At 39.5% G+C, this 25347-nt stretch overlaps 1 protein-coding gene and 1 non-coding gene across 3 annotated transcripts in view; one reads left to right on the top strand and one right to left on the bottom strand.

Moving 5' to 3' along the window:
• CAMSAP2 (calmodulin regulated spectrin associated protein family member 2) overlaps positions 1-25347 on the bottom strand; it is a 124930-nt gene that overhangs the window by 15109 nt on the left and 84474 nt on the right. The window contains exons 4-9 of one of the 2 annotated variants that reach the window (XM_013003986.2): positions 24918-25001; positions 16339-16371; positions 13404-13545; positions 13019-13158; positions 3369-3462; positions 469-562 (exon numbers count right to left, since the gene is read on the bottom strand). In XM_013003986.2, the coding sequence (XP_012859440.1) occupies positions 469-562; positions 3369-3462; positions 13019-13158; positions 13404-13545; positions 16339-16371; positions 24918-25001 (587 nt within the window). The remainder of the gene's footprint in view (positions 1-468; positions 563-3368; positions 3463-13018; positions 13159-13403; positions 13546-16338; positions 16372-24917; positions 25002-25347) is intronic. The other variant, XM_004699788.2, reaches the window with a different exon arrangement.
• Positions 5206-5344, top strand: LOC115872462. Its single transcript, XR_004047862.1, has one exon. It is a non-coding gene; the product is annotated as a small nucleolar RNA SNORA46 (small nucleolar RNA).

The raw sequence follows: 25347 nt of genomic DNA, 5'->3' as shown, positions 1-25347 counted from the left end.
TCTCAGTTCAGTTCCTGATATTAAGAACTGACACATGAGATGCAGAGTCACACTATGGTAAGGACTTGGTTGTCATCTCTCAATGACAGCAATAAGCACAGCAGTCAGAGATACTGCTTTAGAAATTTTAAAATACCATCAAAAAATGTTCAACCCTACATAAAATTCCAAAATGTCTCCCCGAGGCCCACGAGCAACCTAGTATTTAGACGGTTCTCATTTACAAAGTAAGACTAGTGTGGGTTTAAATGGGCTATTTTAGACTATATTTTCAGTGTGGCTCACAAAAGCCTATTTATTAAACATTCCTTCAGAAATTTCCAATTCCATTAAAAATATCCATTAGTAATATAATTAAAAACAATTTCCAACTGAAATAAAACAACCATATTTAATATAATACAACTTTGCAATTTCTTTAGTGAATGAGGAAAGAAGTTGTGAAACTGAAGTCACTCGGTCGTCTACCTTGAACTGAAGTCGGAACTACATGAGCTCTGCAAGACCCTGCTTTTGGCCGCATTCAGGACAGGAACCGAAGACCCCTCTCTTGCAGGTTCAGCTAGAGGAAATGAGGAGAACTCAAAATTAAAAGAGGAGAACTCAAAATTATACGCTCAGCATGCTTCCAGCATTATTTCAAGAATTCTGGACCATAAAGAAATATTCAACACTTAATCTCAAAATTTTGTGCTACTTTTAGAGAAATCATGGTACGATGTAAGTTAGTATTTTAAATACCAGTACTTTCTAGAGCCACATTTTCTTTAAATTCTTCCTGAAGTATTTTGCCTTTAAAAGAAAAGGACTTTACTAAGGTTAATTGAGGGGAAAGGCATAATATAAAACCCAGGTATTTAAAAATCAAACTAAATTTGAGCATTTAATTTTGCTAACGCTTTCATAGGATTTCAATTTCATATGGTCACCTTGGCTTTTTGAGGAAAGAGTTTCATTGGGGATCATCTAGCCCATGAGGATTGTTCACATTTTTCTAAATAATTCTGGAGGGCAACTCAATTTACTTTTTTTTTTTTTGCCTTTAAGAGCTAGTGCAACAACTAGTGCTCAGTATTTTGAACAGTGGGCTCACCTAATAATGGAGAACAATGTATGTGAAAATCCTACGCTACATGACAAAAGTTGTTAAGTGCTGGTTATGATCATCGATGCCTTAGGAAGGGATCAGGACTTCTTGATAGTAGTCTTTGTGATATAATGCCTCAATAGTCAAGACTGCCATAAGCAGCTTAGAAATAGCAGAAAGGATTAAATACTCATTACCACAGATCTGACAGCACTTTGCCTGGGATTTAACAGACTCCCTTAAGTCAGCGCATTCCATTCTCTAGCAGGACATGCCACCCCCACCTTGGTTACACATTTTTTTCTTCCCTGCTGAGCTCTTTCTCTCTTTCCTTTTGGAGGGAGGGCAGTTACTGGAATAGCAAATGTGGAGCTCAGGAAAGCAGCGGAGTGCTGGAATGCACACCACTGTGTTTCGCGCAGCTGCGGACGGCAGAAAGCAATGGTTCCATAAGTTGTGTGGGCAGAAAGGTCTTGAGTGGGGCGCAACTTATAATTCACAACCATTTTTTCCCCTATGAAAATAAGTATCTTCCCAGGATGATGAACAACAGAAACATGGGGGAAGGGAGACAGCGGACAGTATAAGATATGAAAATAATAATTCACAATTTATCAAGGGTTCATGAGGGTGGGAGGGTGGAGGGGAAAAAAAAGAGCTGATACCAAGGGCTCAAGTGAAAGAGAATGCTTTGAAAAGGATGATGGCAACATATGTACAAATGTGCTTGACACAATGGATGTAAGGATTGTTATAAGAGCTGTAAGAGCCCCCAATAAAATGATTTATTAAAAATTTTTTTAAAGCATCTGTTTTGTTTTTTGTTTTGTTTTCATTTTAATTAATTAATGTATTTATTGCATCTGTTTTTTTATAACAGAAACGAATGAAGATTTGTTTTGCTAACTGAAATACTCCATTAGAGAAAATTCTTTGTTCCTTGTGTCTACGGATTTTTGCAGTAACCTTACTTCTCCTCAGAAAAAAGCCCTGTCAACTTCTAGCACAACCACAGCAAAGAAAACCCTACAGAGCACTTACTCAGTACCAGATGGGGCTGCCATGAACTGCAAACAACTCAACCTCAATGGACTTTATTTCTAATTATAGGTGTTATTGGGTGCATCAGTAGATCATGATATTCTAAGAACCACAAACCTGTTAGGTTTAAAAACACACTTAAAACATTTTACAGGTTTATGGCAAGTTCAAGTCATAGGGCTGAACTATAATGTTTAAATAAATAGAGAGATAAATAAACCTAGACTCTGCTAAGGCATAAAAGGTAGGGACGAGGGTGAAAGAAGCAAAGAGAAGATTGTGGAAAACAGTGAACGCTGAAGTCTCCACACCGTCCAGTTTCAAGCTCAGAGTCAATCTCTCCATTCCCCCTTCTCCTTTCCTAGTCACCTCAGCCGCCTCTCACAGAGGACCCGATGGTTCTACAGGCTGAAATATTAAGAATCAGTAATAACAGATGGAATTCTAAGCAGTGGTGCTTTTCCCTTCCAAAAGAAGAACCATGTGAGTTTATTCCATTTTGTTTGCGTATAGAACATTTAAAATTAAAAGACTGATCACCAAATCATTTACAGGTCAACTGTAAAACAAAGATGTGAATATAAGGGTACAAGGAAACTAGATGAACAGAAACAGAACCACCAGAACAGAAATGACGAGAATATTCATGCACTGTGAAGAATGTAACCCAGGCCTCGGAACAATTTGTGTAGAAATTTGTTGAATGGGAACTGTGGTAGTTACATAATATGCTGTCAATTTGAGACTTACAAGTAAAGGGGTGGAGTTGAGCCTGTCAATCAGGCCACAGCTTGATGACCTTATTAGGAGGTGCTAAGGAGATAACTTGTTGGAGGCAGGACTCTCTGGGAGACATATTGACTCTCTGGGAGACATTGAAGCTGATAAGACACATGGAGCTATGCTAGGCCCCTGAGCTGGAGGAGCCACGTGGAGACTCCTGCCAGCCCTGAGATGCTTACAATGCCACTGGATCCACAAGACTGCCCACCCACTGGCCTATGATCATCCTGCATTCTACATCACTGCATGTGTTTCGTGAGTCTGAAGACTACTTTATAGATTGGTATCAGACATATGCGCTAATATCGGACTTATGGACTTGATCTGGACTGGGCTGGGATGTTTTCTTAATGTATAATTACACTTTATATAACTGCTGTGTAAACCATCACCAAAAAAAAGCAATATTAAAAGGAAGGAAGGGCGGAAGGAAAGGAGGGAGGGAGGGGTTGGTTACCTCCTTGTGGGCAGACAACACGTGGTTGCACAAACGATGGCTTCACAACTTCAAACCACCAGAAGAGTTCTGCCATGAACACCAAATAATTACTCTGTAGAAGAAAGTGAAGAAAATGAGAGGGGAGCATGACTGCTGTAACAAGTGACTACAAGTCCACGATCAAGAAAATTTACTGTTTTACTTCTAAGTGTAGGTTTAGATGTTTTTTCATTCATCACTGAATCATATGAACTGTAGGGTATTAAACCTGGGGAATGGTATATTAGAACTTATAAGTAAAACAACTTTTACATATCATTATACATTACAAAACATAACCATAGCCTCTTTGTGGATTTGTTCTATAGTTCCAGAATGGTGATCTAATTCAGCTGGCATGGCAGTTATCAGTATTTCTAACTTACAGTACTTTAAGATAATGTGCAACGGACTTTTCTCCCAAAGTAAATACAAATATTTTAAATGGCTCTTCAAGTGTGTGGCACTCTGAAGAATTATTAAAACATATATATATTAAGCTTGACCCAGACCTCTAAGAATTTCTCAAAAAAATGATTAGGTATATAGTTCAATTTGGAGGTTTGAAGTAACTGACTTTAGATTACTGTGGCTTTTATTCTTAATAACTTTAAAAGGTACTAAAATGTATACATTTAATTTTTAAAAGTTGTTAATAAGAATCAGAATAAGGCACCCTGGTGGCACTGTGGGCTAGGTGGTGAGCTGCTAACAGCATTCACTTTGTGGAAGACAGTGAGGCTGTCTACTCCCATAAACATTTACATCTCGGAAACTATAGAAACCTTCTAAGTTTGATATGAATCAGAACTGACTTGATGACAGTGGGCTGTTAGTAAGAATAAGTCAACAACGTGATTTACTTTTTAGTATGGTATATACTCGAGTATATAAGCCGACCCGAATATCAGCCAAGGTACCTAATTTTACCACAAAAACTGCATTAAAAATGTGCTGAAAAACCTGGCTTATACAAGTATATATGGTATCTGTATTTGAAAATACAAATAATTATTTAAATGGCTTAAAATTAAAGAATTATTAAAAGCACATTTCTACTATAAGTCTGTATATTTTAATGCATACAAAATGAAAGCTATGAACATGAAGAATTATTTTAATTTTAGGTATTTGCTAAATGTTTTTACAATCAGTATATAAAATCTGCTCTAATAATTATTTAAAACAACTCATGTCTTTGACTTTTGGGGTATTTTGTATCAAGTAATTATAAAACATTAACATTTGATGAGTAAGGTTTTAATTTCACATTAAATTTCCATTTTCAAAGGTATCACAGGAAATATGAGTGCTTTTCAATGACGCTTTGCCCTCTTCCCCCTCTGCTTGCTAATTATAAATAAGCCTCAAGGCTCTAGGTTTACACTCCTCTTAGCGAGCTCAGCACCTCTCTTGGCTTTGTTTCTTCCATATTTGAGCCTTCAAATATTCCTCTCATGCCTGACCATTCAAGGTTACTGAATATGTGGGAAGTGAGGGAAAGAGAAGAATCCAGGTGATTTCTAGGTCCTTCTATCTTGAGCAACCTAGAGAACATTTACTTAAACTCGGCACCATCCAGTGGAGGCCGACTCCCAGCGACCCCAGGGGACGGGGAAGAACTGCCCTGGTGGCTTTCCAGGACTTTAACTCCTTACAGTAGTAGCCAGCCTAGTTCTCTCCCTCGGAGCGGCTGGTGGCTTGCAACTCCTGACCTTACCATTTACTTCGATGGAGAAAAAGGAGAGAAAACATCTGCTAGGAAGCTGTAGGAGGATGCCTGGGATAGAGATGTTCCACAGAAATTTAAGAGGACAACGCTATACTTAAACCAATGGATGGGCATTTTCCCCATTCTCGGTTACGCTGTAGTGCTAACCAATTTCCCTGGCTCTCCGTCCCCAGGCACCGCTGACTGCCAGTTGGCTGTTGCTTTGTGCAGTGAAGGAACACAGTTGTAAAAAATAATAATTAAAAATGTTAAATATAAAGAAATTTAAGTGACGATGTCGCCTAAGTCTCTGAGCATGATTTAGAGTGCTACAGAGGACAGGGCACAGTGGGGTACAGAATGTGGTTGCCTTCCTACTTTCCTGTTAGCATTTACTTTTTATAATAGAAACTGAGCATAATTTAACATCTACTACTAATACACACTGTATTAAGACCCAAACTTAAACCCAGTGCGACTGAGTCAATTCGGACTCATAGTGACAGTGTAGTACGGAGAAGAACTCCTTAGGACTGCAGAGACTGCCAATCTTTAGGGGAGCAGACAGCCTCATCTTTCTCCCAAGCTGTGGCCGGTGGATTCAAACTGATGCATAACCTACAACACCACCAGGGCTCCTTACTGTATTAAGAAGTCATTAAAATGTGTGATTTTTACAAAGAAATGACATTGTGTTCATAGTTCCCAAGGCTCTTTGATGGATCTCAGCCCATTTGCTTCCTCAGAAATGTTGTATTTTTTAATTATATTTCTTTCTTTCTCCTATATAAGTTTCCCCCACTATCCAAAAGTAGTGTTCCTATAAAACCTTTCACAGGGCAAAATGGTGAAGCAAAAAAGCAACGAGGAACTTCTAAGGAAAGAAATGTTAGGATCCCTAAACCCCACACCAAATCATAGCAAATACCACATAAAACCTAAAATAACACTAACATGTGATGCTCACAGGCACAGTTCAAAGCTATGGCAACTGGATACCAAGCATCCTCCAGGCAAGAAGCCTGGCAGTGCCCCTGGCACTGCTCGGGAGGGGCCTGCAGCCTCTTGAACGGCTGCAAAACACCCGCTGAACACTAGTTTTTTGTCACCTCTTCTCTTCATAGGGAAAACCCTCTTCAGATTGTTTCAGGTGGCAAAACCAGGTACTAAAGTAGGTTTTGAATAAAACTGAAATGGTGGGTTTTTGGAACGTGGGGGACCCTTAGATATTTACCTCTCCTCTCTCAACAGCCTCCTTCCTACTAGACTTTTAAATGTGTTATTAGAAACAAAGCATTCATTCAACACTCACCCGTTGTTCTCCAGGTCCTTACCACCTCCACCTCTTCACAAACTGCTCTATAAAGCAGGCTAATACCACAGGTTCCCAAACTTAATTTGTCTCACTACCTCCTCTTCAGAAAGAAAACAAAACCTCAGACACCTGCGAGCACTGAAAAACTTTCATTCTAGAGCCCACAGACCAGGATAAAACACTTTTGCAGGCCCCCTGGGTGGTTTCAGGGTCCCCCAGGGAGCAGTACTGCCATCTTTGGGAAACATTGGTTTATACTAACAATTTCTATTTCATTATTCTCCCTACACCCAGATCCACTCCGGCCTGGGATCCTTCCTCTAAAACAGTATTTGCTAAAATCACCTATGACTTACACCAAACGGAAACTTTGCAGTCTTCACCTTACTTGACTTCTCACCTTTTTGAAACCACCATCCAGCCCATCAGCTAGCAGGCAACTCTAAACGTACTGATGTCACTCATGCGTGCGTGGCCTGCTGAGCATATCCTCTTGCATATCTCAAAGGTTCCTCAAATACATTACATCCAAAATCCAACGAGTGATCTTTCTACATCTGCCTTGACTCCAGTCCCATATCCCATCTCACGGAATGGCACCAATATCCCAAAACCTTAAAATGCCATCCTCAACACCACCTTCTCTTCTCCTATTCAATTCATCACCAAAGACTGCAGACATGGCATCCTAAATCTCTCTGGAATCCAACTTTTCTCCGTCTTCATAACTACTCTGATTCAAACTGCTCTCTCATCCCTTCAAACACAACAGCCTTTTCTCTGGCTTATTAAGAACAAATTTTTCAAAATCGCACGCACCTTACTCTGCACTGCTCTAGGGAGCAAGGGGAAACTTACTGTCTGTGCTCTCTAAGAGGCTGCTGGTGCTTGGCCCTTTTTCTCACTTTAGCTCCATCTAACACCACACTCTTCCCAGTTACCTAACTTACCCATCAGACAGTAAGATGGAGTTTATGTCATCACTATATCTTCAGAGTTCAAAATTGTGCCTGGCACATAGTCGATACTCAATAAACACTGAATGGGGACATACTGTATACATAACATAAAAACACCAGTAGGTAAAACATCAAAGCAAATACTGATAGCTGGTTAGATAACTAGTGATTACATTTTTACTTTATAGTATACTTTTTAAAGTTAAGGCATGAAATTAATTTTCAAGTACTAGTGCTGGGCTTCACTCTGTTGTATAGATATATATTAAAGCAGACTATACCTTTTGGGTGAACACACTATTTAAGTGCTAAATAATGATCTGCTAACGTAATTGTGTTTGGCCACAAGGTGTCAGTAAAGCAAAAATAATTTTCCCAGTATAACCAAAAGCTCAGGAAGATAATGATTTTCTTCCTGAGTTTATGCGATGATTACATAGCAGTCAGTCAGTCATCATAATCCAAGAATGATGCCAAACTCATTTCAAAGTTTCTTCCTTCTTTCAGTCAAGATGATCATAAAGTATACACGGTAAAAAATGTAAACTAAATATATATATGCCTTAACCTTTCCTCTCATATTTCCATAATTAACTCAAAATAATCCATTTTTAACAGTTCTGTATATCCCCTCTGTGCATCTATCAACACATACAGCTTTTCATAAATAAATAATTTTTAATATATGTATATATTACAGTGTCTTGGAGTGATTTGTGTGTCTGTAAAAAAAAACCCTACCACATAGACTAAATGAATTATGAAACACTTTCATTATGGCCCCATTAAGATGGACTGCTTCCATAATTTCATCATCATGAACCACCCTGATATATGTCTGCTGGACACCAAACAATTAATTTAGTTAAGTAATGTCAAACTGACCATGCCGCTTATACTTTCAGCAAGTGATTCCATACACCCTCATGCTATTGTTGGGGCATCAGGTCGATTTTCAACTCATAGCAAGCCCATGTACAAGAGCAGAACTGTCACCCACCCCCACGCTCTTGGCTGAATATAGTCTCTATGGAAGCAGATGTCTGGTATTGTTCTGCTGGAGAAGCTAGGTGGGTATGAACGGCCATTGTTAGGTTAACAGCTGAGCACTGAATTGCCACTGGATTACCTGGCTCCTGACATTGTCATAGAAACTTGTCATTAAAGTTAACTAATTAACAAAGTGATAACAAAGTGCCTGGGAAGCTCTCAAAAACTTCAAGGTTTAAGGCATTCAGTTAATTTAAAGCTGTGATTCTAATAACTTCGCAAAAAAATATTGAAAGAGATCAAAGAAAATGTCTTTACATATGAATCATGCCCAAACCAGGTTGATTAAACATCAGAACTATTTATTGGGAGTCCAAAGTCTATAACTGAAACACATATGGTTGACTTCATGTCTCAGTGCATTCAGTGAAATGGTTATTTTCTTTGAGAGTATGTAAGTGGTACTTATTTTTTTAATAGGCATTGCCAGAAAAGTCTCTAAGAAGTTATATATAAAAACATTATTTCCCAATTTTAATAAAAATGAAATAGAGAAGAAGCTTCTGCCAATAAAATGATCTCTCTTCCCATACCATTCTTGGTAAAATATTTTCAAATTCAAGGTCAACTTTCATAAGCATTTCTTCCGATTGTCCCATGGTGGGGGTGGGCTTTCTTTTGCATCCACAGAGTAGTGAATTACACTTGGAATGCCTTTTCCACGGGCTCTCTCATCCACTCTGGAAATCCAAAGGTTGGCAAAGGACGCATAGAGAATTGAGTGCAGGCTCCCCCATTGGCAGTTCCATTAAGGTTGACATTGGAATTAAGATTGTGGCTCATATAAAAGGTTTCATTTAGCCATTTTTTTTCTTAAATTCCCTTATTCCTGAAATTTGAAACAGGTGGAAAACATCCGCAGGTATGCGTGAGACAAAGGGATTTTGTAGTTGTGAGCCACTGGGAATAGAAGGTAGCATTTCAGAGCTTAGAATTCTCTTTTAGCTCAGAAGCAGATATAGCTGAGGCACGTGCGTTGTCTTTCCCACTAGAGTGGTTCCGAGGATACCGACTGCCCTCAACACCTGATACACGTTTCTTTAAGGAAGGGCACTAAGCAGTGCCTGAAGCTCAAAGGCAGGGCACAGCTAAAGGAAGGGCCATACCTTTGTAAAAGGTCCCTCCACAGACGGCTTTAGTTTCATCTCCTGTGCTCTTTTTCTGGCTTTGCGGGGGTGGTCGCCAAGTCCTGGGACCTCTTCTTCCCAGACCTATTCCAGTTTTGTTGAATGTCAAAATGACCATACCTTTATATCCCACTGTAGCAGGTTCACATGCATTCTATTGTTATTTACTTACACACCTGACTCCTCTGATGACAAAGAGCAATTTCAGGAACTTCAGTGCCATTAGCACAGGGTTGGCTGTTTGGTCTGTAACCCCAGAACTGAGGACCATGTTGGTACATGGAGACAATCAGTGTATATCTGATGGCTGAATGACTCTCCCAGTCCTAGCACAGTGGCTGGTTTATAACTGGTATTCACTAATAAACATTACCATCAGTTCTCAAACTTACATTGTTGCTGGTAGGTAATGGTGAACCAGTTCTGACTCACAGTGTCTCGATGTACAACAGATTGAAACACCGCTCGGTTCTGCACCATCCTCGCAACTGTGCTGATGCTTGAGCCCATTGTTATGGTCACTGGGTCAATCCATCTCGGCAATGGTCTACCTCTTCTTCACTGCCCTCTACTTTACCAACCATGATGTCCTTCCCAAGAGACGAGTCTCTCTTGATAACAGAGACAAAAATCTCATCATCCTTGCATTCTGGCTGTACTTCTTCCAAGACAGATCTGCTTGTTCTGTTGGCAGTCCATGGTACTTTCAATATTCTTCTCCAGCACACAATTCAAACGCAGAAATTCTTCTTCAGTCTTCCTGATTCAATGTCCAACTGTCACATGCATAGGAGATCACTGAAAATACCATGGCTTCAGTCAGGAGTACCTTAGTCCTCAAAGAGACAGCCTTGCTTCTCAACATTTTAAAGAGGTTTTGTGCAGGCTTACCTAATGCAATGTGCCATTTGATCTCTTGACTACTGCTTCCATGAGCATTGATTAGGGATCCAAGCAAGACAAAATCCTTGACACCTTCCACCCTTATTTCATTTATCATGGTTACCTACTGGTCCACTTGTGAGGATTCTTGTTTTCTTAACATGGAACTATAATCCATCATGAAGGATACAACCCTTGATCTTCATCAGCAAGTGCTTTAATTCCTCTTCACTCTCAGTAAGTCCATGTTGTGCCAAGTGCATAATTAGCCTTCCTCTAATCCTGATGCTGCACTCTTCATATAATGTAACTTCTCTGATGATCTGCTCAGCATACCAACTGAGTAAGTATGGTGACAGGATACAACCCTGATGCACACCTCTTATGATTTCAAACCATGCAGTACAGTATTCTCTTGTTCTGTTTGCACAAGTGCTTCTTGATCCATGTACAGGTTAGGAATGAGCACAATGAAACACTGTTCTGGAATCCCTGTTATTCTCAAGGCTATCCATAGTGTGTTATGAGCTACATAGTCAAAAGGCTTGGTGTAGTCAATAAAACACAAGTAAACATCTTTTGTTGACAAACTTTTTGTCTAATGCTATCCCGTTTACATTTTAATAACTTTCAATTCTTTCATTCTGTGGTTCCTTGGTAAGGGCTTTGTTCTAACGATGCATATGCAACAGTTTGTAATTTAGAGTAGCTTCAAGCAAACCCTGACATCCTCCACAAGCAAGAGATGGGCCCAGTTCATTTTCATAATCTCTTTCCAAGGGCTTACCAAAACATAAACTGTACCCAGGGGGCTGCCTGTACTTTTACATGTATACCATGTAACTTTGCCCTTATATTTAAAAAGCCAAATCGTGGGCTTCAAACAAATTATTTACTAGTTCAAGGAGTACACACACCAACACACACCCCACCCTGCTTGCTTTGGGAGCTGGGGAAAAAAAAAAAACGGAAAAAGAAAACAACTCCCAAAGTTTTTAATATCCATAATAACACTGCAGTTCTGTGGTAATTCGAGATTTTATACAATTGTCTATATAATGCATTATGAAACATTTTTGATTTCTTAATTAACTTTCTGGTTCAAGAGTCACATAAAATGTCATACCAAGAGTACTAAAATCATCTCTGAATGGTCAGAAATAAACCTGAAAGCTTTAAAAATATAGTATTAATAACACAATCTAATTTTAAAACATTGTGATTTTCTGCTTAGCATCATTGTAACTAAAATACAAGGAGAGCTTCAAACTACTTTTGATAATGGAATTTTCCCATGAACTTTGTGAAGTCCTCCTTTGCACTCTCCTTACCATTAAGGAAATTATACTAACTGTGTGAAATTTCTGTTACTTTTTAACAAACAGTCAAAAGATAATACAAGTGATAAGCACATTACAGGAGGGGGCTTCAAAACTTTCATAGAAAAATGGAATTTCCCCATGAACTTTCTGAAGCCCCTTCGTATGCGACCTAGTGAGAGTAAGTGAGTTCTCTTTTATGCTCAATGACTCAGTTTCCATTTCATCCTCAGTGAAATATGCAAGGGTATCACATGGTTTTAGTTAACTCTACATACTGTAAGGAGCCCTGGTGGGCTGCTAGCTGCAAGGTCATCAGCTGCTCTACAGAAGAAAGATGAGGTGGTCTCCTCCCTCCCTCAGAAACCTCAAGGAGCACTTCTACTCTGTCCCGGAGGCTTCCTGAGTCCTAACGGACTGGACGCAGTGGGTATAACCAGACCAACCGAAAACAAACTCACTGCTGTTGAGTGATTTCAGCTCATAGCGACCCTAATTGTTATGTATATTTATGCCTAATAGTAATTAAGCATAGAATCTTATTTCTCAATTAAGTTAAATATCTGTTTAATTAAAACATTTAAAGTCTCCAAGTAAATGAGGTCTTTATTACTAAAAAGAAGGACTCTTGTTACTTATTAGTTGCAGAAGCTCAGGTGGAACAATGGTTAAAGCCCTGGCCTGTTAACTAAAAGGTGGGCAGTTCAAACCCATGAGCTGCTCTTTGGGAGAATGAGGTAACCATCTGTTTCTGTAAAGGTCACAGCCTCGGATACTCTACAGGGAAGCCTGACTCTTATCTCCGTGGTTCTCAACCCAGCTCCTCATGGTGTGGTGACCCCCCCCCAACCATAATTATTTTCGCTGCTACTGCATACTGTAATTTTGCTGTTATGAATCGGGCGACCCCTGTGAAAGGGTCATTCAACCCCCAAAGGGGTCATGACTCACAAGTTGAGAACCACTGCTCTATCTAATAGGCTCAACTACGAGTTCTCCAGAAACATTCACTGGCTCGTCTTCCCAACATGAGGACAACAGATCAATTTTGTACCGTAAATTAAATGGGGTTTTTTTTTGCACTGTAAGACAAATCTTTAACTAGTAGTATATTTAGAAGTACACAGTAAACACACATAAAAAAGCTCTTTTGACTGATATTATAGTAATTTGTAAACTTAAGGTGGCTCGACCAATCACATGTCTGCTAAGTCCCTTTCTCACAACTGTTAAAAATGCAAAAGGAAAGGAAACAATTCAGTTCACCTTTATGGAGGAAGCCGCGTAGAGCATGTCTTCAAGGCTGAAATGGCAACACTGGTTCAGGTATTCTTGGCAAAATTCTTGAATCAGCTGCAGGTTATATAGGCTATCAGCCAAAGACATAGTTTCTTTCAAACAAATGTCTTCAAATAGGAAAAGAATAAGATGATTACTTGAAAATTTAGCAATTTGAAAACTGAAAATTTAGTTATAGCATCCCATATCCACTCTGTAATTTAGTGATTTAGGACAGATAAACAAATATGTAAGATGTGTAACACACACACACACAGAATTATAATGGTCATTTCACAAGAAGACACAGAACTGACTCACTGGCACTATTAACAACAATCTTCGGTTCATTACTATCTCAGGGGACACTTACCCTCTAGTCTGACAACATCGGGACAGTAGAAATGAATGAGAGCAGCGAGGGCGCAGCCATCTGTACCGTCCTTCAACAAATTTTCTACCAAAGGAATGCAAGGCAGTTGCTTAAGCAATGTTTGCTCTTTCCTATATCGAGCCTATGATGTCAAAAAGAGATAAAAACAACTAAGTACTCAAGAACACATTAAGAAAAGTGGCAGAGATAATAAAATGTACATTCAGAATAATAACTACTTACTAACACTCTTCTACATTATTATCTTAATACTAATCCTACCTTACCAGAGTTAAGCATACAGTAAGACTATATATAGTTTAAAGCTATAAAGTTCATATAACAGTATATCGTCAATTTATGTGAGATGACATTTCGCTTAAATACTTAAATATAAAAAAGTATAACAAAACAAATTTTTGAATACTTTATACTCAAATAACCAGTTCTGCGCTTTGTAGCTAATATCTATTTGATGCTAGGCTTAATTTAGATGGAAAATTTATACATCAAGACTGAAATCTCTTATACAGAGAAGCAAGAGTACTTATGGAACACAAAGAAGTGGTGGAGTTATCAAAATTGGGGGTCAGAAGATGATACTTTTCTCCAAGAAAATTTAGTAGTAAGAAGAAACATCACTTTTAAAAAATGAGATAATTTCATCAAGATATTCTTGTTTATTATGCTAATGTCGAGATAATATAAATGAAGGAAAACTTTGAAATTAAAAAAACACCCAATTTAGGCTTATATTAACCGGCGAGAGTACTAAGAATAAGGGTTTCTGCTCTTTCTCAGAAAAATAAGCAAGCTTTTTTCTAAATACTGCTTGGTGTGGCTGGATACAGCTTTATACAGCCCTCTAACAATGAAACAGGCTGCAAACCATCTTAGCTAAGAAAACAAACTTCTAACCAAACGACCTGGGTTCAAATCCTGGGTCGGCCATACATTAGTTCTAATTTTCAGTTTTCCTTATCTGTGAAACGGCGATAACAACAGTGCCTGCTTCATAGGACCATGAAGGGTTAGAGGAGATAATGGAGATAAAGTGCGATGTACCTAGCAGGCAACTGTTGAGTGCTCGTTGTTACTACATAAGTTTTCTTGACACCAAGACAAAGTATTCAGTGAAGGTGTAAACTGAAGTGTGTTTGCAGCAACCTTTATGACTACATAGGTTATTTATACTTCTCCTTACAAAGTAATAAAAGCCTATTTTTCTTTTAACTTCATAAGTGAGTCATCTATATTTTATTTACACTTTTAATTATAAGAAAACATACCTTTATAAAGACAAAAGTAGAAAAATGAAGACTGACTAAAAGATAGTATTAGACCTCTGTGGATAAAGTTAGATTTCTTTTAAATGATATCCCTGATTAAACTATATTAGGGAAGAAAATAGTTTTTCCTATTTTTCTCTCAATAATGATCCAAACACAAGACTTCTGAGCATGTTGTTCTCTTAAAGATTGTCAGAGAAGCTTTTTCCTATTAACCAGCATCGACTACCTAAGTGCACTTAGTGGAATATTCCTAACTTACAGAGCACCGATATTCAGCGAGAAGAAAGAGAGAGAGAGAGAATAGGTAATACATAACTTATTTAATGGATTTTTGATTTTGAGATAATTCTTTAAAATTTTCCTCACTTTGTGGGTAGAAGATGGTTTAAAAACCAACTAGTTTTTTTTAGAAAAGAAAAATGAAATCAACCAGTAGTGTTTTCTGGTCTTAAACTAATGTTCTCATACGTTCAGTGAGCATGTTGCAGATTTTTACTCTCTGCTTTGGCCGTCTGGAAGCAAACAGTCTGCCTATTGGAATTTGCTAGCGGAACTGGACTCGGCCCCAAGCCTCCCAGCCCTTCTCTAGGATGAGCTTGTTTTCAGACTACAATCCCAAATGGACGGAGTTCCTCACCCGGGGTCAGAGACACAGGGCTGAACCTTGTGGTTGGTTTGACCGGCCTCGGCCAGGAGCATTTCTGCACAAGAAGGCGCACACACTTAGCACCATGCAGTTTTGGTAGTGTTCGGCATGGCTTAGCAATCTAAACCATGTCTGTGATTTAGCAACACAGCGAGTTATAAATGGCATGCTAAAACATTTTCCTATGACTGTATATCCTAGGAGACAAACCAGTAAAACAACTACCAGAAAATTCATCCACCATTCATGGAAGTTATGTAGTCTCTTATGTTTGAACATTATAAATTATACACATAGATATAAGTGCTTCTAAGTATGTAAATACATAATATGCATTATAAATTCACTGTCTGGAAACACTCCCTGCTCTTCCAATGCAATTAGAAATTTAAAAGGAACATTGTATTTTCTATATTTCAACATTATGGTCTATTTCTATAATAATTTTTTAATTCCAAAGGATATAAGATACATTTTAAGTGGTCTAACCACACAGATTTAATCCTGAAAGGTTTATCTTTCCAATCAAGTTAGTATTTAAAGAGCTTATGTCAAACAATGGTGAGAATACAGAGCGGGGACCCATCACATTTTTATCCCATAAGGATTATCCCCCACACTTCAGGCTGAAAAGGAAATGCTTTTGTTAGAGAGATGATTATGTAGTAACAATAATTTATGCATGCAATTCAAATTTCCTTTCTTAAAATGGTTGCAAATGAATGAGAACTCATATTCATAGTTCTATTTGTTTACTCATGGTCTGTCAAATATTGACAAAATTAGCAAAAGGATGCTTTCTCTTCAAGTCATTTCTCAGCTTTGGCTAGATTTTGATGTTTGTATTTTATATTATGATCACATACCTTAAAATCCAATCTCTATGCAGTGACTGACTGAATTATATAAAACCATTACCCCCACAAGACATCAACAGTAGTATCATTCTACAATGAGCAGTTCTGAACAGCCAGTTGAAGTAGCTAGGCAAACTTACTGGAACCAGTTTCCAAAACCATTTGGAAGGAGACTTCAGAGGGAGCAGCAGAAAAAGGAAAAGCAAAAAGTAAAGGGAAAATTCATCAGAATCATTTTCCATTAAAAAGTACTGATAAAGCTTCTGATAACAGAGTCTCATGTTTACAATTGTCATAATACATTTTTTAATGTAAATCAGTTGTTTGGTTAAAAGGGGTACAAGTTACTAATGATATATGCCACCCCACCCCACCCTCAGTTTTGTCTCTCTCCTCCTAAGAGAGAAGTCACCTTTTGGAAACCTGGCCACTGGTCAAAGGGAACTCTCTGGAGCCTTAATCTACATGGGGATGCTGCCAACTTTGCACATTCACGCTCATGAAGAGCTTTCTGCAAACCAGGTGCTCGGAATTTAAGCTCTAATACTGTTCCCTCTGGTCTTGGATTTCATTATTTACAATCCTAGGCTCCACAGGTTGGTGTGGACCTAGCTAACACCTCATTATATGGCTGCTTACTTTAAGGCAAGCCTTTAAGATTCCAGATGCTGTTCTTTCTGATATCCGGGCACCATCTGATTTCTTCACATTTTGCTATACCATCTATATCTTCATGAGGGTAAGTATTGAGTAGGGTGACATCATAATAAATAATTTAGATTATGGACTACTCTTAACAGGAGACAATTTGTAACAGGAGGGCTCAAGACACTCCATATTTATTCGAAAATGTTCGATAACAGGATTTTTACTAGGGCAGATGACTCAACATTCTTCCTGCCTCTCTACTGGCCTAATTTAGTGACAGGAATCCTACTACAGGGAATATAGATGATTTCAAGGAAACATAGAAACAATCTGAAGGATACAAGACTTAAAATGTGAATGTACTCAAACTGAATAAATAATTCAACTATGGATGCTTACATATGCAGGTTTCAGAAAGGTCAACTCTTTAGCACAAGTTCGTTGCTGACCGACAGCAACCCTGTAGGGCAGAGTAGATCTGACTCAGAGTTTTCAGGGCTACAAATCTTTACAGAAGCAGACTGCCACATCTTTCTCCCACAACTGGTAGGCGCAAGCTGCTGACCTTTTTGTGAGTGGCGAGTACTCTAACCTTTGTGCCACCATGTCAGAATCAAGTTGGAGGCATTGGTTTTGGTTCCTTCAGAGAAGCCATCGAATTGAAATCCCACATCTTATTTTAAGACGTAAACAATTATGAGGAAAGGAGGTTTTTGCAAGACCATGAATAACAGTGAAGAAAAAGTGAGGGCTTGAAGGAATGGATTACAACTCAGTGTAAGGAAGATCAAAATCTTCACAGCTGATAACATGCTACAGGGAGAAAGACTGAAGTTGTCCAGGGCTTTGTCTAGTTGGGACCCACGATCAGTGCTCATGGAAGTAGACCTCGCGAGACATGTTGTATTGCATCAATCTGCTGCACAAGTCCTCTTTAGAGCACTGAAAAGCAAGGGTGCTACTTTGAGGGTTAAAGTGCGCTTGGCCCAGGTCATGGTATTTTCAATGGTCTCATATGCGTGTGACATTGAATAAGGGTGACTGAAGAAAAATCAAGGAATATTGAAAGTACCATGGACTGCCAAAAGGACAAACACATCTATCTTGGAAGAAGTACATCTAGAATACTCCTTAGAAGCAATGATGGCTAGGCTTCATCTTATATACTTTGGACATGTTACCAGGAAAGACTAGTCCCTGGAGAAGAACATGATACTTGCTCAAGTGGAGGAGGACACAAAAAGAGGAAGACCCTCAACAAAACAGATTGACTGTGGCTGCAACAATGGGCTCAAGCACAGGGACAATGGTGAGGGTAGCCCAGGCCCAGGGAATGTTTCATTCTCTTCGGCTCACCCTAACTTTTGGTTAATTGTCTTAGGACCTACCTCAATGAGTCAGAATCGGCAGGATGGTAGTCAGTGTGTTTCTTTGTAGGACATGCTATCAGTACTTCCCAGTAGTTCTGTCTTGTAAAGGATATGGAGCCCCTTATAGTAAACAATTTGGCTTTTGTTCCTAGTTTCTGGAAGCCAGACCATACCTGACACCCATGAGGGCAGACTGGCCAAATCAAGTGCAACAATGCTAACTCAGCCTCAGGAAGGGACCAGTACACAATGCGTATGAGATAAGGGTCCGTGGAACAGATCGGGTGTGGACTGCATGTGAAGTGAAATTTATCATCTACAACACACTGGAGTAGGAGATGGCAGATCTCAGCCTTCTAGGACTGGCTTGACACAACTGGTGACAAAGTGGTCCTGACACCATAGTCTTCCTCTGGATAGCTACAATCACTGACAAGTGGGATAATTTCTGAACTTCTTACAGACACTCTCAATCCATTCTGGGAGGAGGTTGGTTTAAGCACTGGCGACCTCAAGAAGTTGGGATCCTTCCGGGAAGTTGTCATCAAAGCTGTGACCTGTCATCTCATGCGTTAGACTGCAGAATCTCTTGAGTTGCTTCAGGCCTAGAAATTGCATAGGACAGTTGCTAGGAATGTAAAGGGATATAAACTCCTATTGAACCATCATCCACACGGTATTCAAAGGGCAACACTCACCTAGTGCTAAACTCGGAAGGTGGGAGGGGATAAGAAAAGAGGAGGAACAGAAATGGTCAAGCTCAGGAGGAAGTAGGAACAGTAGGGATTGAATTCAATGCCACAAAATAAAGTGTGTATGGCCTGTTGAATGGAAAACCACTATACTCTTAAACATTCACCCAAATCACTTTGAGAAAAAAAAAAGGAAGTCCTCAAAAAACAGAAGAATGGGGATACCCAAGGGACACAAAAGCCAAACTTTTTTGAAAGAGTTCCCAGTGGACACAGCTGGAACAATGGGAGCAAGAAAATAGTGTGGTAATAGATTATATCCCAAAGTATAAAATAAATACAATGAATACAGACAGATATAATAGCTTTTAAAAATGGGAGAGAGGACACAAATCTCTCAGAAAATTCAAAATAGTGTGTGTACTCTATTCAGGAAGTGAGCTTAATTTTTTTCCCCTTAAACGTGGGTTGGATAAACCCACTCGCACCAGTGAAAATAGAAAGTTTACAAGAGAGAACCTGACAAACACACCTTAACCAAATGAGCAAAGCTAACATCACTAATGAGAAGTCATGTTGAGATCATGTACCCCCATACGTGTGATGAACAGGCACCTCATCTTCATGGTAATACGGTAAATCTAGGAGCCAAACCAAATGATGCATCAAAAAATTATGTGCTGATATGCTTATATATGTATTTGCATTAGACAAGGGCACAGCTACAGGTTACAAATCAGCGTTTTCCAAAGTATGCTCCAAAGAACGTAATCCTAGAAAAAGCCAGTGTAGGCTAACTATAAAGGAATTCAAAGATCAAACACATTTGAGAAAGAGTAAGCTAGTCAGTTAGACAGCCCTTTCCCCAACCCTTTGATGCACTAAACTGGGTTGCAAAATTCTTAAGTTGGTGGATACCAGGCAGCATTTCCCAAATGTATCTGACTTCAGATCCTTTTTCTCACACAGTACCCTGAAGTAACATTCTTCAAAGAAATGGAGTTTGAGAAGAAGAAAAAAGTAGGTTATAGTTTTTAATTGCTAAGGAATTTTGGTCAAGAAAGAATTCACATGGGCTCAAGTAATCATGCAAAAATATAAAACCATTCATCTGTGTTTCCACTGAGGAAAGTATAATCTATTTGGATTCTACACCTTCCAGTGAGAAGCAATTAGGGTTCATTAATAGTCTTTTCCCCTGAGGAAATTCCTTCATCACACTCCCACTCCATGTGAAATACCACGCAAGTATTTCTTTTAAAAAGTGTCAAATGTCACATTGAGTAGACATGTATCTTTAACATTTTGATAAACATTAAACTTCACTCAATATATCGATAGCATTGTAAATTTACAAATTCAAACCCATGAATTAACAGCAAGGACAAAGTTCAGAGGGTTGGAGAGGAGGAGGGATGGAAACAGGAAAGAGCTGGGAAAAGTGATGCTGCATTGTGGGAACTGCAATCAAGGAGATGCGACAAAACGCAAAGGAATTGTTGAATGGAAAACTGATCGGCTCGGTGAACTTTCACCCAATGCACAATAAAAAGTTAATAAACAAAAATAAAAAGAACCTATCCTACCAAAGTGGTCGTATCATTAATTCTCCAAGATGCCTTTTATTTATAACTGTAGGTCTCTGCTCATGTTGTTTCCCTAATCAAAGACCACAACCCCTCTATGAAACCTGGCTAAGGCCCAAATCCTTCTCACCTATTCATGCCCACAGTTATTGTCAATACACACAAAAATAGGAATGTTTATGACAGCCAATTACTTACTAGATTCACTAAACTTTTGTTTTGAGTTCCTAACATTTAGTAATTGTGGAAGACATTGAGACTCTTTACATTTATTCATGGAATTCAGGAGCCATTTAATCCTGCTTCTAATGTGTACAGAGAAAGAAAATGAGGCCCAGAGCAGGCGCATGCCTCTGCAGAGACCCTGAAGCCACCAGTGGCGGAATGATTCTGATGGGAGTCAGTGCTCTTTTCACCATCCCACACGTTGCGTAAGCTCTCTAAACGACTACATGAAATAAATAAGTAAGTAGAAGACTCGACGACGGACTTCACGTCCTACTGACTATAAACTACAGAGATCTCTAAACAGGGTCGACAAATGGAGCAAATATAAAAAACAACGTGCTGTGTGATATTTGACACATATTTATATTACACAATTAATTTGCTCTCTGAAATTCAAATTTAACAGGCCATCCTATTTTATCTGTCAACCTTGTTTTGAGGCAAAAGGATGATTAGAAGCAAAATCTTAAAAATAGAGAAAATAACAATAAATTGCTTAAGCAAAACCTTTTCCTAGCGTGTGATACTATTTTATTTTGGGGGCTGACATGCTCATTATTTATCAGGTGGGGTTGGGGTGCTGACCAGGGGAACATGGTCTCAGGGACGTTGGGTGGTAAAGGGTGGACCCCTCCACCTAACATGCCACTGGAGACAGCAGTTCTCTTGCAGACTTGACCCTGAGCACCCCCCACAAGTAGGTTGAACTGCTTCCTACAGGAGGCCTGGCCTCAAGATGAGCCCCAGAAGGGCCAACTCACACACCTTGCAGGGAAGTGGACAATCTTTGGGCAAGAGCCCAGCTCCCAGCACAGGACTGGCCTCAGCAGATGGCCATTGGCTGCCAAGGGGGATTCCAGCATCTCTTACCTTAAGGCCTCACCCCCTCACTGTTGTTAGGACAGTTCCTGGCCCACAGAGTGCAGCAGGCAGACTGGTAGGGTGGTGCAGGGCCAGGTGAGAGCCCGGGGGTCAGGTGGGAGCTCTCTTATGGGCACCACTCACGGCTGCCATACAGTCTGTGAAGCCTAATAGGAGAATCAGACTTGTTGGTCTGTCCTGGTCATTCAGGTTGGCAACTGGCTGAGGGTTTAGGAAACCACGTTTGAGGCACACTGAGTGTCCTGCAGGCACAGTTCACCCTGGGGCCCAGGCCACATGTCCCCAGGGGTGGACCCTGACTTGACAAGCTCAGCTAACGCTGGGGAGGTGGAGAGAAAATGAGCAGGCTACAGCCTTGGGCTCCAGTGTCTGAGGGCAAAAGAGGGCCTAGGGCAGTAAAGGCTGGAGCAGCCATGTTCACACACAAGGCACAAGACAGGGTCCCATCCCATCTCAGGATGTGGCACGGTTTTAAATGTCCAAGAAAAATGATTATAACATTAAGATGTATGTATGATCGCCCATGATCTACATCTGTTTCTTACTCCAGATATCAAACAACCAAATAACCAGAAATACATTATTAGAGCAGCTAATATCTTCAGAACATACCTTTGCAATTTTACTCTTGATCCACCAACACTAATAAAATGCACTAAAGTACACGTCAATATATGCTCATATTTCCTCAAGAAGATGGGTATAAGAAGAAACTTCATCAAACAAGATTTAGTTTTCCATCAACTCTTGAACATCTGATTTGAGGGTAACAGAGCAAGGACAAAAAGTAAGGAATGTTGATCATGCAACGCCCTGAATTCTGCTTAAGTACTAAGGACAAGCACTGGACTACAGAGCTGGGCATCTGAGGATGCTTCACTAGGCAGGCTAGCTGAAGAAGGCAGAAGGAATGGCAACTCTTGTCACTTGCATACCAGTAAGAAAGGACAAATCAACGTATTCCTCATGCCTAAAGTAGCAAAGGGTTAGGGCTGAAAATCAAGAGCAGGCTGATTATATTTCCAGGTATATTAAAAACCAACCATGTCAATGTTGGTTGACAACAGAGCAAGAATCCTGTCCTTCATTGATTCTGTGAGTGTATGAATATTTCTTCATATAGATGCTATCAACACTTGCAATAAAATTATGGGGAAATAACACTTTTTTCCCCCCATTCTAACAAGGAAGTATAAAATTCATTTGAAAATACATTTTAAAATGCCATGTGGGTGGGGAGTTAGTCCAGTCTGAACCCCCCACAGGGGGGGCGAACCAAGAAGGGAACATAAGAGATCAACAATGGGAGCAAAGCCACAAAGCCCCTGAGAAACCCCCAAAATAGACCTCAGGCTAGGAGGCACAGCTCCCGGAATTCTCCCAGGACCAGAGGAAAGAGTGTCCTAAAGGTCAGTGCCCAGACCTAGAATTATGTATGCTTTTTTGTTCGTTCGTTTGTTTGTTGATTATTATCATCTTTTTGTTTTGTTTCCTTTTCTCTTTCTATTCAATCTTTTGTTTTCTTTTTGTTTGGTCTCTGTAACTATTGGTTTGCCTACTTATAGAAGATAGACATGGGAAGAAGCAAGCTTGAGGAGAAGGTGACAGGACTGACAGTTCCGGAGACTGGCGGGAGAGAAGGAGGTGAAGGAAGGGAGCGGTGAGCAAACAACGCATAGACAGGAGAACAACTAGGGAATTGAAATCAACAATGAGGAGGACGTAGAGATCCTGGGGGTGTTGGACAACAGCAATCTATCTGAGAGGAATTACTAAGAGGCAGAAGAAGGGCGAGCATGATGGTGTGACAGGAAGGAAGTAAAAGAAAACAGAGGAAAGATCTAGGAAGCAAAGCTATGGATAGAGGTATAAGCATAGCTGTGTGCACATGTAAAAACATTAATTGATAAAAATAGAGAAATTGGTCTATGTACATATATTTATTTATATAGCAATACACTGAGGTAGTGGATGGATTTCAGGCCTCTGCTCATGCCCTCCCTCAATGCAAAAACACTTTGTTCTAACAACCTGGCATTCCGTGAGCTCATCCTCACGGCACAGTCGCTGAAGACAAAGCGAGTGCATAAGCAAATGTGATGAAGAAAGCGGATGGTGCCTGGTTATCAAATGATACAGTGTCTGGGGTCTTAAAAGCACAGCAATCTAGAAGAGAAGCAACAAGCCCACATGGAAGAAGCACACTAGCCTGTGTGATCACAAGGGGATCATCTAACAGGCACCAGAAAACCCCAAACAAACAAAAAAATCCATACTGTTGAGAACGGGGGGGTGGGGAGTGGGTGGGAGGGGGGATGAGGGGGTGTCAGAGCAGAGGCTCAAAGCCCATCTTTAAACAATGGGACATATCCTCACAGAAGGGTCACAAAGTAGGGATGAGTCAACCAGGGCACAGTACAGCACTGATGAAAAACACAATATTCTTCTGGTTCCTTGAGGCTTCCTCATCCCCCACTTCATGACCTCAGTCCCGCCTTTCACTGCTGGGTAGACTGGAACATGTGCACAGGTACAGATAAGAGATCACAACACACAGAATCCAGGAACAGGAAGTGGAGTAGCAATAATAGGTCCGTAGGGGAGAGGAGGAGAGAAAGAGGATATCCACACATAACTCCCCCCCACCCCAAGGGGACAAACAACAGAAACCATAGGGAAGGGAGACAGTGGTGTAAGATATGAAAATAATAATAATTTATAAATTATCAAGGGGTCACAAGGGGGTAGGGGAGGAGCTGATACCAAGGGCTCAAAAGAAAGTAAATGTTTAGAAAATAATGATGACAACATATGTACAAATATGCTTGATACAATTGAAGTATGTATGTATCTATACATACTAAGAAAATTCTATAAGTCTGTGGAAGACTTGAAGATACTTTGAGCAGTTTTTCTTTTTTCACAGAACAACATTATAGACCATTTATAATATTGGGAAGGTGGGTTTAAAGGCCGGTCTTATTGCAAGCCCATTACAAAAGGCATTGATACATTTGAAATGTATTCTTATTGGTTCACTTGCTTTACCAATCCCAGCCAAAGCAATTATTTTTGCCAAAAGCACCACAGAAATCGAGTTCTAGTCTCATTAACAATTTTTCATAAATACCATCAACCAATTGATCTCCATTTTGTACTTCAGTTTACTTTGTGGAATGATTTTCTGGGCCCAGGTAGCATCACTAAGTAATTATTTAATGAAATACATCTACCATTCTTTCCCAAATTAATGTATAGATGTGAGCAGCTCTATAGTCACATGACGGCACTTTTTTTCCTTTGAAACATATACCTTTTGACCTCCTGGAGCTTCGACGGTGTGATGTTCTTTCAATTTCTGCTCTTGCTCCATTATGTCTTTCAAATGTTCATTTACCTTAAAATATAAAAAATTTTATTTCAATGTATACTCTAATATGACGATAAAATAACATGCACATAAAAATGCCTATGATGGATATCCCAACGTCAAATATCAATACCACTCATATGAAAATTAAATTTTTCCAGCAACAAAAAGTAGAGTTAATATTCTGAAATTAACTCATTAACTGAACAAGTATTTAACACCTATAGTATGTCAGGAACTGCTAACTTTAGTTTTAATGCATTTGTGCAACTCAAGAATTAAAAAAAGGAAAAAGAATCTTAAAGGTACTTATGAAAGCACCCATCCACGGCTTAGAGGCAAGCCATATGAAAAAGTCTTGAGGGCTTATGTA

The sequence above is a fragment of the Echinops telfairi genome, unplaced genomic scaffold (assembly GCF_000313985.2).
Source record: "Echinops telfairi isolate 266 unplaced genomic scaffold, ASM31398v2 ScPeMD7_7424;HRSCAF=8462, whole genome shotgun sequence".
Classification (NCBI taxonomy): Eukaryota; Metazoa; Chordata; class Mammalia; order Afrosoricida; family Tenrecidae; genus Echinops; species Echinops telfairi.
The sequence above is the reverse complement of the archived record's forward strand: the minus strand, read 5'-3'. Positions and strand labels throughout refer to the sequence as shown.